Raw genomic sequence first — 16,487 nt, forward strand, 5'->3', positions numbered from 1 at the left:
TGAGATTATATGGTAAACACCTTTTTTATTTTTGAAAACTTTATAAAGTTCTTGGAAAAAAAGAAAAAATGCTGCAAGTAAGCAATTAAAATACCACATTTTCACTTGGTTTACCTGCAATTTTTATTGTTTGTGAAAGGGTTTCTTTAAGAGCAACTCAGTAACCACATTTATGTCTACTGGCCATTTGCAGTTCAATACACATGTTTTAATTTTTTTTCCAGTTTAGTTATAAAACAACCTTATTCATTTTTGGAAATGTAGGGGTATCTGAAAGTGAAATATATTTTTGCAGGGATTTGTTTGCAAAAACTACTTTTACTTTAAAAGGAATTTGCATATATTTTTCACATATTTTCAGGGTAACAATAAATAAAGAAATACTTTTTCAGCAGGTAGATATGGAAAATGTAGGCCTCTTTGACTATGTTTTCTTTATTTTCGTATCTGCTTTTTTGCAAAAGCTCAAGGTGCCATTAAAGTATAGCTAAAGGCTGTTGTATGATGTTCCAAACAAGTTCTTAATCCAATTACTATCTGGTACATGAGCCTCATAATGTAAACAAAAAGCCTCCTTTATGTTTTCAGATTGAGCCAACTTATTCTTCAATTGTGTCTCACCTGCTCCCTCTCCCAGACACTGAAGCTTACAGTCAAATTATTCTAATAGCAATGCCCCTGCAACATTTTTTTCATCCCAGTGTATTACATGCAGGCACAGCCTATATCAGCCTACATCAACTCTGCTTTAAGTTCAGGAGTAGAGCTGGATTGTTGGCACACCATCATAGGAATCTATATTAGGTAGATTTTACTAGCAGACTCAACAGGTGTTTGTGAAGCTTTACACAGAATATATGACAACAGTTTACATGCACATGTACTTATAATTAGGTGCTGTGGTACATATGCTGTATATATGTTTTTTTACTGAGAGGCTATAGTTCTTTAATGTAGTCTACTTTAATGTGAACTCTTTGTCACATGCCAAATGTTCAGTTGTAAAATCAACATTATAAAAATTTATTGTAGGGGCAAATATAAAACAGTTGAAAAATGTATTAAACAAAATGAAATAATATTGATTCAAAACCATTACTGTTTTTTTTTTTAATTAAAATATTAAATATTGAGAGAAAATCTGTCACATCTGAAACAAAATTGCAATGTCGCAGAACCCACTGATCCAAAACAGAATACTTTTTTCAGATGCTAACACTGGCAAGTACAGTTGTAGCAGTCTAAGGTGGAACAGGATCACTTCACCTTCTTACTCAATTTTACATAGCTCCTAACTGTCCCTGATTTTAAGGGACTGATCCTCATTCAGAACAAAGTCCCTCTGTCCCTCTTTCCTCCTCATTTGTCCCTCATTTTGGTTTGAGCTATATGGTTGTATATAGAATGCACTACTTATCTATCAAAAAGTGTTTTCCAGTGCCAAACCTTTCATCCAATTTCTAAATTGCTGCATTTGTAAGTTCCAAAAGCCAATATAAAGGAATAGAAGTGGTAAAGAAGCACTTGTGGGTTTAGCCAATATTTTTTTGTACAATTCTCCTAAAACCTTAAGGGGGGTGAGGCAGGGGATGTTTCCTATGCCTACATACTTTTGCTAATAGGTGACCTTCATTCCCATCTCAGAAAGTTGGGAGGTTTACACTTATGCCCTGTACACACGATCGGACATTGATCGGACATTCTGACAACAAAATCCATGGATTTTTTTCTGACGGATGTTGGCTCAAACTTGTCTTGCATACACACGGACGCACAAAGTTGTCGGAAAATCTGATCTTTATGAACGTGGTGACGTAAAACACATATGTTGGGACTATAAACGGGGCAGTAGCCAATAGCTTTCGTCTTTTAATTTATTCTGAGCATGCGTGGCACTTTGTGTGTCGAAATTTGTTACACACGATCGGAATTTAACCGATTGGATTTAGTTAGCGGAAAATTTTATAGCCTGCTCTCAAACTTTGTGTGTCAGAAATTCTGACAGAAAAAGTCTGATGGAGCCCACACACGATCGGAATTTCCGACAACACAATCTGATCGCACTTTTTCCATTGGAAAATCCGACCATGTGTACAGGGCATTAGTGTGTCTTTAGACCAGCACCGGTCTTCTTAGGATGAACAAATAGTATTAAAGCTCCTTAAAGTTAACACGTAAGAATATCATCCTTGAACTCTTCTCAAAGTTTCAAAATGCTCTGCTTCACAATGTTGCAAAGAGATCCAGAATAAAAATGTTTAACCACTCACCTAATGCTTGACCCCTAACAAGTAATCATCAGTGTAAAATCAGTTGTTTAGCATTAGTTAGGGCTGAACTTTGGTTGTTCGATTGTTCGGCGAACACATAACAAAATGCGGTGTTTGTGGCAAATTCGAAAGCTGAGGAACACTATTAAAGTCTATGGGACACTAACATGAAAAATCAAAAGTGCTCATTTTAAAGGCTTGTATGCAAGTTATTGTCATAAAAAGTGTTTGGGAACCCAGGTCCAGCTTAAAGTGAAACAATAAAAATTAAAGATTTCTTTAAATACCGTGCCTGGGGGTTTCTATAGTATGCCTGTAAAGTGGCAAAGTTTTCCTGTGTTTAGAACAGTACCACAGCAAAATGACATTTCTGAAGGAAAAAAGTAATTTAAAACTGATCACGGCTGTAATGAATTGGCGGGTCTCAGCAATATAGCTAAAACTCATTGAAAAAAACGGCATGGGTTCCCCCCAGTCCATTACCAGGCCCTTTGGGTCTGGTATGAATATTAAGGGGAACCCCAAACCAAAAATTAAAGGAAAATTTGCGTGGGGGTCCCCCCAAAATCCATGCTAGGCACTTCAGGTCTGGTATAGAAATGAAGGGGAACCCTGTGCCAAATTAAAAAAATGGCATAGGGAACCCCCCAAAATCCATACCAGACCCTGCAGGTCTGGTATGGAATTTAAAGGGAACCCTGCGCCAAAATTTTAAAAAAATGGCAAAGGGGTCCCCCCAAAATCCATACCAGGCACTTATCCGAGCACGCAACCTGGCAGGCTGCAGGAAAAGAGGGGGGATGAGAGAACCCCCCCTCCTGAACTGTACCAGGCCACATGCCCTCACCATGGGGAGGGTGCTTTGGAGTAGCCCCCTAAAGCACCTTGTTCCCATGTTGATGGGGGGCAAGGGCCTCATCCCCACAATCCTTGCCCGAAGGTTGTGGGGGTATGTGGGCAGGGGGCTTATCAGAATCTGGAAGCCCCCTTTAACAACGGGACCCCCAGATCCCGGCCTCCCCCCATGTGAATTGGTAAGGGGTACATTGTACCCCTACCATTTCACAAAAAAGTGTCAACAATAGTAAAAAAGACAGGAGACACTTAGGGGCAAGTCCTTTATTAAAAGATAAAAAAATAAAAATGTCCTGCGATGTCCATTCATCTTCTATCATGCCGTCCGAAGAAATGAAAATAAGAAAAAAAAAACTCAACAGCTTCGCCTCCATGGGAGACTCCAATCGAGTGACACTCCTTCTTGGTGACAGCTCTTATATAGCTAAGGGTGAGGCCACTCAATGACGTAAACAGGTGACACCGCCTTCCTCTGATGTCACGAGGCGTCAGGGGGGTCATTCATTTACATCACCGAGTGGCATCACCGAGATAACTCAACTTTCCAATACAGTGTATAAATAAACTATGCACTGACAGAGAAAACATGTAAATGCTGTAAATTTCCAATTGTTGCTGTGTTACTGACAAATCATTTTTAAATAATAGGTTAGTTTGTCTTTCTGATTCTTATATTGTCATTTTATTAAATAAAGAGTAAAACATTCCATAAATAATAAAGAACTGCATGTTAAAATGCATACATTAACAATAATAGAGAACTATTTTATTTAGATAAAGAAAAAAAAAAACTATGAGCTCAATTCAACTAGGCTGCTCACTTCAGAACACAGAAACTGCAGTTTTCTCTTAGTCTACAAATGGATTTAACAAAGATTTTTAATGCACCACTTGTAAATGAGGGGCAATGCCTAAATACAAAAGATAAAGCTCTGCTAAAAAAAAAAGTATTCAGAACCCTATAATGTGTTGGCTTTCTGTACATGTTTAAAAACAAAACAGCATTTTTAATAATAATTGTAACTTCCTCTTTTAAATTCACTTATTGCTTCTTCATTTATGAGTGGTGAACGCGTTACTCTTTGCTAATAGCATATGTACAGAACAATTTTAGTTTGACTATACTTTTCCTCTTCTTGCTAAAGTGTCTGAATCTTTTTTTGACAACTTTTGCAGTGTGCCTTGATCCATCTTCTCTTGTGAACATTTTTCTTTTGTTCATAAAAAAATCTATATTTTCTTAAACAATTCTGTCATTTTTGATACTTTATTTTATTTTTTTTATAACAGAACATTTATATGAAGCTACTAAATAGCAAATTATCATTTCACTTTTTCTTCTTGGTAATTAAAATACATTTTTCACATCAATCGTTTTTATTTATTATTTATTTTAATAATTTTACATAAAATGTAACATGTTGTTACATTTTGTATCCCGAAATTTTTTTAAGCACTTTTTTCCATTCTTTTTAAACCAAGTACTGTATTTGAATTATCTTTTTTTCCCTTTTTTTACTCTTTCAACTATAACCTTTAGGAGCCAACACAAAGAAACAAGCTGATGATATAGCCAATAATGATCGTGGTGAAGATGAAGGTATTTTTTTATATTCACACTCAATGTGATGCATGTTTTTTTTTTTTTAATCTTAGAGTTTTTTCTCCTGTCCCCTAATTTTCTTGATTTTTACTTATTTTTTCTTTGATGAGAAATATTTTCCCTTTTATTTGAAAATAATTATTTTATATTCAATTTGAAATCTGTAATTGCATTTACTTATTTTTTTTCTTTTGAAATGCATGATTTGAAAAATTGTGCTATCTGTCATGGGTCATATATGGCAAAATTGAGCTCTATAAACTATAAATATTTTGGGTTTGTTCTACTAGCTGTGAAGACTTGATCAATAATAGCATGCTTTTTTTTTATAGAAACAGACTCACCTACCTTCATTTCTGAAGAAATAAGTTTCATTAACTTCAGAGAATGGTCACATACCAACCTAACTAGTACCATCGCTGGACTGCACCATTGTTGGCCTGATATTTACTATTTATTAAGGAATTGACAATCTTTACACAATAAAATGCTTTTTTACAAGATTGGATAATTGAAGTGATTACTAACACAATGCATTGTGTTAAATAACAATGCTAGGTATGGATATTTTATACATACAGTAGTTACATTGGTCCAGCTTGGACCAATGTAACTATAGATATACAGTACTATAAAGGCTGTTCCCCCTAGAAACCTTGAAATCACTGAAGTTGACACTACTACATCAGTGATGTCCACTTGATTCTAGGCCTTGTGCTGAGTAGGTGCACTTCTGACTACTGAACACAGGAGATCAGCAGCTCTCTGCATTTTTTAAATAAATGCAAAGCACTCTCTGATTGGACAAGCTGGGGAGGCAAGGCAGTGATGTCACACCCTAACTGGATTTAGGATTCAAAGCAAATTTAATAAACCAATCCTTGTGTTCTTAATAGAAAATTGAAAGTAGAACATGCTGTGTTTCAGTAAATAATAGCAAAAAATAGCAAACAATCAGATGCGGAATCAATGCCATATAATGTATTTGTAAAACCAATCACAAAAATCTCAAATAAGTATTATTATGGTAAAGCAATTTACATTTTTTTTTAACATTTTTAAATCTGCAGTTTTCTTTAAATTATACTTGATAATTCTGACAACAAAGTCTTTGTTTAGGCACCTTCTGTTAAACGGTGACATACTTATGTCCCTGTCTCCCAATTGTTTGCTTGGGTTGTCACCCTGTCACATACTTTCACAGTGGAGACTATAAGCAGACATGTTGATTCACATTGCACAGACAGAATTCACTTCTACGCTAAAGCATCAGTTACCTTGCTTCTGAATTATATGGAGTTGCTCCACCTTTTTCAGCCTGATTTAACTCAGATTTTTTTAAATGGGTTCGTAAGATGAACTTAGAGTGCAGCAAAGAAGGCCAAACTGCTCTAAGTACTCAAGCATTCTCAGATTTGATTTTATACGAGCAGTTGAATAATGGGGGTTGGGGGTCAAGAAATCCCTGAAAGCGAGCAATAAGTCAAGTGTTTTACATTTTCTTGTTAAAATGGCAAAGCTCATTTACAGACTTTATCTAAAAACTGCTGTATAACATAAACCTGTTACAATATCAGTAAACTAAAACCATATATATACATGTTTATGCTTTCCCATTAAAAAAATATATAATGTTACATCTTTGCAAACAAGAACAATATAATTGCCATTGACACTTTCATTGACAAGAAATTATCAAAATGGGGTGGCTCATTGAAGCTGTCCACAAAAAAAGAACCATCAAGGACAGTTGGAGGTGTGGGCATGATCTTACCAGCTTCAGATGTCTTTTGTCCCAGCTTTAGACAAAAGTAGGGAAGCTTGAATAGTCCTACCTTTCCAGGATATGTTATGTCACAGGGGGGTGCACACAACTGTGATTGGACCAACTTGTCTCATCATCAAGGCTGCCCAAACCTGCCCATAGATATGACATTTTTTCCCCACTCCAACCAAAATGATCAGATTATACCACTGGTTTAGGGGTTGGTTTTCTAAAAGCAAATAGGCTCTTCACTTTGCAAGAGAAGTTGTCCTTTGCAATGAAATATTCCCTAGATTTTAGTGTAATTGCACTTCTAAAAGGAAAAAAAAAATAAAAAACAGCGATTTGCTTGCACATGGTTGAATGATGAAAGTCTGCAGAGCTTCACCTCATTCGCTAAACTCTGAGAAAAATTATCTTGGAAAGTGCAACTTCACTTGTAAAATGAACAGTCCATTTGCCCTTTGTAAATCAACCTTTTGTGTCTTAAAGCCATCACATTGCACATAGAGATACACTCACAGGTAGCCCTTAATGACAACTCTGTTATCAGCACTTTGGGGGAGATTTACTAAAACTGGTGCACACAGAATCTGGTGCAGCTGTGTACAGTAACCAATCAGCTTCTGGGTTTTACTGTCAAAGCTTAATTGAACAAGATGAAGTTAGAAATTGATTGGTTACTATTCACAGCTGCACCATATTCTGTGTGCACCTTTTAGTAAATCCCCCCCCCCTTTGCTAGAAATTATGCAGCTCAAGATTGTTATGTATCCTGTATGCAGTGCATATTTGTGCTTGGTCAAATCTTTTTAAGGACTGTACTCTGCATGTACAGCCCTGTTTGGTTTAGAAGGTATAATTTGTGTTGAAGTGGTAAAATTTAAATATAAGATACATTCTGTAAGAAATAGAAAAACAATTCAAATGTCATGCATCGCTCCTGAGACCCTGGCTATTTGGCTTTATGCATATTGCAAAGCATTCATGTAAAATATATTTTATTCATGTAATACGTTGCAGCCAAGCAGCAATACATTTCATTATCCTTTTATGGTCACAATCCTATTCTGTCTATAATGGTTCAGTCTGTGTATTGTTTCTCCAAAGAAGCAATGATTCTGCAGATGATACTGCAAGAATAATTAAAGAGTTGTATGTGTTCTCCAAAGTGCACTACTAACAGGTAGGGAAGGGAACTTCTTCTTGTAAAATTAAAGGTATACCCTAGCCAAAATCATAATTAAAACCTTGAGAATCACATAGGGAGCACACCCTACCTGCTCAGTGCTTCAGTTTTTAATCTAGACACCTTCCACTAGTTTCTTCAATGCTTTCAGCATTGACATTCATAAGGAATCCATAGACACAGCCATACAATGGCAATATTAACTATAGAATATCCAAGACTCCAGAAGGCTATATGCAGGAAAATATACTAGACACAGATTTAATGCTTATTCATACATTTACATTTACTTGTTCTCTTGCCTGATTTCAATTCATCATGGAACTTTAAGGCCCAGGGTAATGCTATGGGGCTTAGACTTGTCTACCTCTGTTCAGCTTAAATTAATTTGGAATAACCCAAGAAAACAGATTACATATGTCATTTAAGTTTCTTGACATACTACCAGTGAAATAACGCACACACTCAAAATTAAAAAAGAATGAAAAAAATAACAAGTAGTTAAATGACAATAGATGATAGGTTACAGAAATAGCAGTCCTAGTTTTCACTTTCAGTTTCTGTCCATCTCAGTGAGATACCCATCCCTTCCCTTCCCTTCCAAGCTTTCAGATTTCTCTCAGTTGTTATAATGCATTGCTTAAAGTGATTATAAACCCCCACCTTGCAAAACAACCATTCAGTTTAAAACAGAAATAAAAGGCAAAACATTTGAATATAAACAATATATATATATATATATATATATATATATATATATATATATATATATATATATATATATATATATATATATATATATATATATATATACCATTATAATTACCTTTTTCCCTTTAATATAAGTGATCAAATTCCCTCTGTTCTCAACTGCATAAGAGCTAGTGGGAGGGGAAACAGCAGCACACTGAACTTCCCAGTGATAATATTGATCATTGAAGATGATTAGTACTTGGTGATTACACTCCAGGCTGAGGTGTAGAGCTCCACTGGCACCCAGGACCCCTATAATTATGCCCTGGTGGGTGGGGCGAAACATGTCAGAGGGCATGGTCTGGGGAGTGGCATTGACCGAGGCTTTCACATGTATACATCCACACTAGGATCAGCTATGGTGAGCAGCGGTTTTAGGCTTAAATGATCATAGGAGGAGAGCACACTGAGTTCCCAGCATAGCTAGAGAACACACCACAGTGTGTTTGTCAGAAACCATGAAATCAGGCCAAGACAGAAGTACAGTTAAATCACACTTGTTTAAAAATAAAGGTAAAAGGCAGAGCTCCTCTGGACTGGACAGCTTAAGTAGGCAGGACTGACGAGCAGGATATCATCAACAGCTGAGTAACTGTGGAGAGATAGGAGCTGGCAATTAGCCGACAGCTGAGAGCTCAGCTCAGAGAAGGAAGGGCTGACCCCAGCCCTAACAGTACTCCCACAACGACCCTCCCCCTCGGAGGACCACCAGGCTTTAGGGGAAAATGTCTATGGAAATCACGGAGGAGCATGAGACCCAAGAGCGTTCCTCCGGACCATACCCTTTCCAATACACCAGGTACTGTATGTGCCCACTGAACCTGGACTGCACTTCATACTCCTCATGGTTCTCAACCTGTACAGGGTGAGGACGTGGCACCGAGGTGGTAAAGTGGTTGCAGACCAAAGGTTTTAATAAGACATGAAATACATTTGAAATATGCATATTAGAAGGAAGTTTTTCAATAGAGAATGAACGATACCATTCCAGAACATCAGTTAAAGATATGTTCAATGTGTCGCAGAATAATTGCAGGTCATCGGGTGTTCGCAGTTGAGCTGTATGTCCTCTCCATGTGGCTGACAAACAGAAGGGAAACTTCCATCTGTAAGGGATTCCTCTTGTGCGAAGTTGATCCAGCAGGGGGCGTAGAGCTCTCCTATGTTGAAGAGTAATGGTAGAGGTCTTGGAAAAGTTTAATTTCTGACCCATTAAGGAGAACCCTGTTGCGTTCTCTTGCCTTTCTCAGTATGGCTTCTTTTAGTGGAAAATTGACAAGGCAGCATATTATGTCCCTTGGTGGGTCGGTTTCATGGCCCCTTGGTCTGAGTACCCTGTGTATTCTTTCTATTTCTATGGGGGCGTCAGCAGGTCTTTCCAATAGTTCATTGAACATGCCGACTACAGTTTGTTCTGAGTTGTTGTTCCACAGACTCTGGAATCCCTCTTATTCTGATATTGTGGTGGCGGCCTCGGTTATCAAGGTCTTCCAGGTGTCTGTGGATTTCAAGAATATGTGAAAGGTTTGAATCTGATGACCGTTGCACTTGCCTGATGGCGTCCGCATGGCAAGATGCAGTCTGTTCCACTGTCCCCATCCGTGCTGCTATTGGTTGAATGTCACTTTTTAGGTCTGTGATCGCAGCAGAGAGTGTGGCTTTAATATCTGATGCCACTGCCTGCAGATCTGTGAGGGATAGTGGGTTTTTTTGCAGGGATAGCTGAGCTTACCCCATCCCGTTGTGTTGGAGCCTGTGAGGGGAGAGAGCAGGCCTACTCCATCTCTGAGGCCATGTGGCTGTCTCCCGCGGTCATTCTGAACATCGCTGGGATGTTTCTTGTGGCCTGTGATAGCGGGTCTTTCAGGCTGCTGGTGACCGGAGGATTATGGTAATTCTTCCCCATAATTGCGGTGGTGTGGAGGCTCGTATGGTCCCGGAAAGGTGTGTTCCTAGCTCCGTAGTGCAGGAGAGTCTCTCTCAGGCGGCCATCATGGAACGGAGCCAAACCACGCCCCCTATTAAAAGGAAGTTCTAACGTGTAAGCCACTGGGTTAATCCTGTGAAGAATACAGAAAGGCCCAATTAACTGAGGTGCAAACTTCAGTGAGGGAACACAAAGTCGGAGGTTGCGAGATGACAGCCAGACCCTATCCCCTACCTGGTAGGAAGGCACAGGCAGGCGTCTGGGGTTAGCATGGAGTCTGTACCTATCATTAGCATGTCGCAAAGCCCCCTGGACTTGTGCCCAGGTGGAATGAAGACCACAGGGATGCTCCTCAAACGAGTCATGCAACATGGAAGGTTGGAAACCATAATTCGCCATAAATGGGGACAATCGAGAAGCAGAATTCAAGGCACTGTTGTGAGCAAACTCTGCCCACAGTAATAGGTCTGACCAGTTGTTATGATGGTCAGAAATATAGCAATGTAGGAATTGCTCCAAGGACTGATTGGCTTGTTTTGTGGCCCCATTAGACTGTGGGTGATATGCAGAGGAGAAAGCAAGCTGAATTCCCATCTGTGCCAGAACCGGGATACAAACTGACTACCCTTGTCCGAGACAATCACTTTGGGTAGCCCATGTAAGCGAAAGATCTCCCAAGCAAAAATGGAAGCCAGTTCCTTAAGGATAACTGTGTTGTCCTGGGAGTTGGGTAACTCCACAATTAAATCCATAGACAGGTGGGTCCAGGGCCTCTCTCCATTGGGTATGGGTTGTAGGAGGTCCACTGGAAGATGGAGTCTTGCTCTGAGCACACACGGAACAAGCAGCTATGAAGGCAGTTACATCAGCACATAGACTAGGCCACCAGAATTATTGGGAAATTGCCCAAAAGAGTTGATTCTTTCCAGGGTGGCCAGCAGCCTTGGGAGAATAGTAAGTCTGGAGCACGGCAGTACGGAGACTCTCTGGGACAAAGCAGCGGTCACAAGGTTTCTCAGGAACAGCATAGACCTGTGCAGCAAGAATTTTGTCACCCAAAGGAGAAGTGAGACTGGTGCGAACCATAGCTAGAATACAATCAGGAGGAATCACAGGAACCAGAACTGACTCCGACTTGGAAGTGGAGGAAAATTGTCATGACAAGGCGTCAGCCCTTACATTCTTAGTACGGGGTAAGAATGAGACAATGTAAGTGAAACTTGACAAGCCTCAGACATGAATGTGAGATTCTTATGGTCAGTAAGAATGAGAACTGGCACAGTGGTACCTTCGAGGAGATGTCTCCATTCTTTCAGGGTTAAAATGATCGGCAACAGCTCTCTGTCACCAATCTCGTAATTGCATTCCGCAGGTGACAATTTCTTGGAAAAGTAGCCACAAGGATGCATAGCACTCTCAGAGGTAGGACATTGAGAGAGAAGGGGGCCAACACCAGTCTCAGAAGCATCAACCTCAAGGATAAAAGGTAATGTAGGATCAGGATGTGCCAACACAAGAGCAGAAACAAAGGCAGCCTTGAGACTCTCAAAGGCCTTAACAGACTCCGGGGACCAACTCGGTGGGTTACCGTCCTTTCTGGTCATATCAGTCAGAGGCCTGACCAGAGACGAGAAGTTACGAATAAACTTCCAATAATAGTTGGCAAAGCCCAGGAAACACTGCAGAGGACGTAAACCTATGGGTCAGGGCCACTGTAGAGCTGCCGAAAGTTTCTCTGGGTCCATTGAAAAACCAGCAGTGGAAATGACATAAACCAGGAATTTAATCTGTTCACGATGGAACTCGCACTTCTCCAGTTTACAATAGAGATTGTTCTCTCATAGTTTCTGAAGCACACAACAGACATCTGTGTGGTGGCTCTCCAGGGACTTGGAAAATATGAGGATATCTTCGAGATAAACTGCCACATATAACTGCAACAAATCTCAGAGGACATTGTTAATAAATTCCTGGAAAACTGCCGTGGCGTTACAAAGGCCAAAAGGCATTACAAGGTACTCATAATGGCCTGTTCTGGTATTAAACTCAGTTTTCCACTCGTCTCCCTCCACAATCCTCACAAGATTGTATGCCCCTCTCAAATCATGCTTTGTGAAAACCGTTGCTCCCGTGAGGCGGTCAAATAATTCCATAATTAACGGAATCGGATAGGCATTTTTAATCGTGAAACATAGATAAAGGGGTTGGGAGTCTGGTTCCCAGCCAGATACTCACCAAGGAGCTAAGGGGCAATTGAACTATCTCGGTACAGTATAGTAAAAGTAAATTCACATATATGAACAATCATGTAAAAAAATGAAATACAAAACTTTATTAGTACAAGATATATCACAAAAATAGCAATAGTGAATTAAAATATAGGTGGTGGTCCTTGTATTTATCACCAAGATAATACTCCCCTGATGGGGAAAATCACAGTGGGATAGCTAGTCACAGACAGTATTTCTACTAGTTTCGTGGACTCAGCTGCCTTATCAGGAAAATATCTGCAATTTAATTAACACATAATCAAAAATAATGCATTTGATCACATACAGCAAAAAACATTGTTATAAGAACTATATGAATATTTCTCACAACCTTCCACGTGATTCCAGGTTGTGATTTGCTTTTTCACTGTTGTTCACCACTGTTTTTCATCATTCACCATTATAGTCACTGCGAGTTCACTTTTCACATGGAACCCTTCATTTATTCACTCTATCCAGGTATCATAGGCACCATTTTTCAGAAATTTTCCTCCATCCCCTCCTTTTTTCGCTCTTCCCTTCACCTTCACATGTTTTGGTTCATGGCTTACCCATTCCATATACTTTATTTCATCCAGGCTCCAGATTTTCGAATGGATAGTCTCCCCAGGTCGCCTTGGGAGACCCCTACTGGTGACGCTCTGTGCCCTGTGCATACTGGGATTTGGGTAAGCGGTCCTGCATCTGTCCCTATATAATAGTTGTATATGACTTGAATTCATATATTTCTTAAAGCATTGTTTTTTGCTGTATGTGATCAAATGCATTATTTTTGATTATGTGTTAATTAAATTGCAGATATTTTCCTGATGAAGTGGCTGTGTCTGTGAAACTAGTAGAAATACTGTCTGTGACCAACTATCCCACTGTGATTTTCTCCATTAGGGGAGTATTCTCTTGGTGATAAATACATGGACCGTCACCTATGTTTTAATTCATTATTGCTATTTTTGTTATATATCTTGTACTAATAAAGTTTTGTATTTAATTTTTTTAATTGATTGTTCATATATGTGAATTTACTTTTACTATACTGTACTGAGATAGTCCAATTGCCCCCTAGCTCCTTGGTGAGTATCTGGCTTGGAATTAGACTCCCAACCCCTTTACCTGGATGATGGTAAACCTCTAATTCATTTTATTACATTAATACTGTTCTCCGAGGCCATTTCTAATTTCAAGTTAATCGTGAAACGATTGAGACCCCTATAATCAATACAAGGTCTCAGTTCACCACTCTTCTTCTTTACAAAGAAGAAACCAGCACCAGCAGGAGACGAGGATTTGCGGATGAAACCTTGAGAAAGTGCGTCTGCAACATACTCCTCCATGACCCTATCCTCCAAGACTGACAAAGGGTAAACCCAGCCATGAGGGGGTATGGCACCAGGTTGAAAGTCAATTGCACAATCATATGGCCGGTGTGGAGGCAAACTACTGGCTTGACCTTTGTCAAAGTCATCGCTAAAATTGTGGCACTCCTCTGGCAGGGAGGAGAGTGAAGAGGTGCACAGGACCTTGGCTACCTTCTGGAAGCACGTCTCACTGCATTATGGTGACCAGGAGAGAACCTCAGCATGGAGATAATCAAAAGAGGGGTTGTGCCTCTGTAACCAAGGATAACCAATAACCAATGGAAACTTAGGTGAGGAAATAACTTGGAATTGGATTATCTCAAGGTGAATGTCAAATATCCTTTTAAACGAAGCCACAAACTCAGGGTAGCTTAAGACAACAGGTTTTTGTGTCTCCCATAGAGGGTTTGCCCAGGCCAAGGCTCTCTCAGAAAGCAAAGATATCACAAAACCTACTTTGCTTCTGTCCATGCGAAATGCCTGGGGCAGCATCTCAAAGTATATCTCAACCTGGTTGAGAAACCCTCTGCATTGGACTGGATCACCCCCAAATCGCTGGGGATGTGGAGCGAAACTAGACATACCTCTTATAGAGGTAATACTCGAGGTGGGTGCCTGCACAGAGACTGGAACAGCAGCAGGGTCGACCTGCAACATAAGTTGTACCGGAGCAGCCACAGTGGGAGATTCCAGGTAAGCCGTGTGACTCAGGAGCGTTTGTAACACCATGGCAAACTGCCATGGTGCGGTGATCCAGTTCATCCAATCTGGAAAAAATATTACCAACAAGTGGATTGACTGCATCTTATAAATTCATGGCCTTCGCCTACTATCAGAAACCATGAAATCAGGCTAAGATAGAAGTACAGTTAAATCACACTTGTTTAATAATAAAGGTAAAAAGAACAAACGTAGTCAAACCATAGCCAAAGTTCAGTAACCGGAACGGATAGTCAGCCAAGCCAGAATTCAGGGATCAATGTAGTGGAACAGCAAGCAGGATAGTTTCTGTGATTTGACCAAGGCGAAGGCAGAGCTCCTCTAGACTGGACGGCTTAAGTAGGCAGGACTGACGAGCAGGATATCATCAACAGCTGAGTAACTGTGGAGAGATAAGAGCTGGCAATTAGCCAAAAGCTGAGTGGCCAGCTCAGAGAAGGAAGGGCTGAGCCCAGTCCTGACAGTGTTCTGCTGCTTAAAGTGGTCAGTTGGCAGAAACACCAGGGATTTCACAAAAAGGGAGTAATACAAAGAGAACAGGATTCGTTTTCGTACAAGTACATGGTATAGCAGGCACATATAAAGAATATGAAATGTTGGGTTTACAAACATTTTAACTGATTGGTAAAACAGTTGTTGATAATGTTGTTGCACTTTGAATCTGTGGATTCTACTTTTATCTTTATTGCAATCTTGCTAATAAATTAAAGTGGAGTAAAAGCCTAACTGTATTTATTCTTAAAAACTTTACCTCTTGTCACCATCCTGCTATCTATCCTGTCTAACCTGTATAAAAAAGATCTATACTATGTTACCAAAAGTATTGGGATGCACAAAGCAAAGACCATAAAGACATAGATGAGAGAGTTTGGGGTGGAGGTACTTGATTAGTCTTCACAGAGTCCTGACCTCAACCCGATAGAACACCTTTGGGATGAATTAGAGCGGAGACTGTGAGCCAGGCCTTCTCGTCCAACATCAGTGCCTGAGGTCACAAGGCGCTTCTGAAAGAACGGTCAAACATTCCCATAGACACACTCCTAAACCTTGTTAGCAGCCTTTCCAGAAAAGTTATAGCTGTTAAAGCTGCAAAGGGTGGGCCAACTCAATACTGAACCTTATGGACTAAGACTGGGATCCCATTAAAGTTAATTTGCGTGTAAAGGCAGGTGTCCCATTACTTTTGGGAATGTAGTGTATTTACTTACCTATTTTTAATTCACTCTTCCGGTCCTGTGGCTCTGTGTAAGTGAGTGCTCCTCCCTCTCCCCTGCTACAGCTGCTTACTGGCACAGAGGAGCTGGAGCTGCAGAATCACATGACTAGACTAGAGCAGATTAAAAATAGGCAACTATAGTAGTCCTTTTCGAACAGGTTAGGGAAAATATATAGGAAGGGGGGGATATTTTAAGAATACATATAGTCATATTTTTCTATCACCTTAGCATAAAAAAAAAATATTCACTAATCTAGCAATACACCCTGCTCTCTATATTGCTTCTACTCCCTGCCATGTAGGTCCACTCACAGCCTATTATAGCTAGCAATGCATCAATTCAAGCTCCAACAGATGTGCCATTAGAACAGGTGGACATTCTAAATACCTTATCATGGTCTGTCCTGTCTGGAGTTTCCGCCTTATTAAGATGTAAGTTCAATCTCCTCACTATATTACTCTAATAAGCAAGATTGTTTTTCATTTTAGGTCTCTAGTTTGATAGTAAAATCTTCCAATATATGATAGTTTTTATTGCTTTGATTCAAGTTGACAAATAAATTG

The 16,487-nt window shown here is 39.6% G+C and overlaps 1 protein-coding gene across 4 annotated transcripts in view; it reads left to right on the plus strand.

Moving 5' to 3' along the window:
- NLGN4X (neuroligin 4 X-linked) overlaps positions 1 to 16,487 on the plus strand; it is a 662,825-nt gene that overhangs the window by 308,828 nt on the left and 337,510 nt on the right. For 3 of the 4 annotated variants that reach the window (XM_073616379.1, XM_073616381.1, XM_073616380.1), the window contains exon 3: positions 4,666 to 4,725. The exons of the other annotated variant lie outside the window; for it this stretch is intronic. In XM_073616379.1, the coding sequence (XP_073472480.1) occupies positions 4,666 to 4,725 (60 nt within the window). The remainder of the gene's footprint in view (positions 1 to 4,665; positions 4,726 to 16,487) is intronic. 4 annotated transcript variants of the gene reach the window in all.

This window comes from Aquarana catesbeiana, linkage group LG02 (genome assembly GCF_042186555.1).
Source record: "Aquarana catesbeiana isolate 2022-GZ linkage group LG02, ASM4218655v1, whole genome shotgun sequence".
Taxonomy (NCBI): domain Eukaryota; kingdom Metazoa; phylum Chordata; class Amphibia; order Anura; family Ranidae; genus Aquarana; species Aquarana catesbeiana.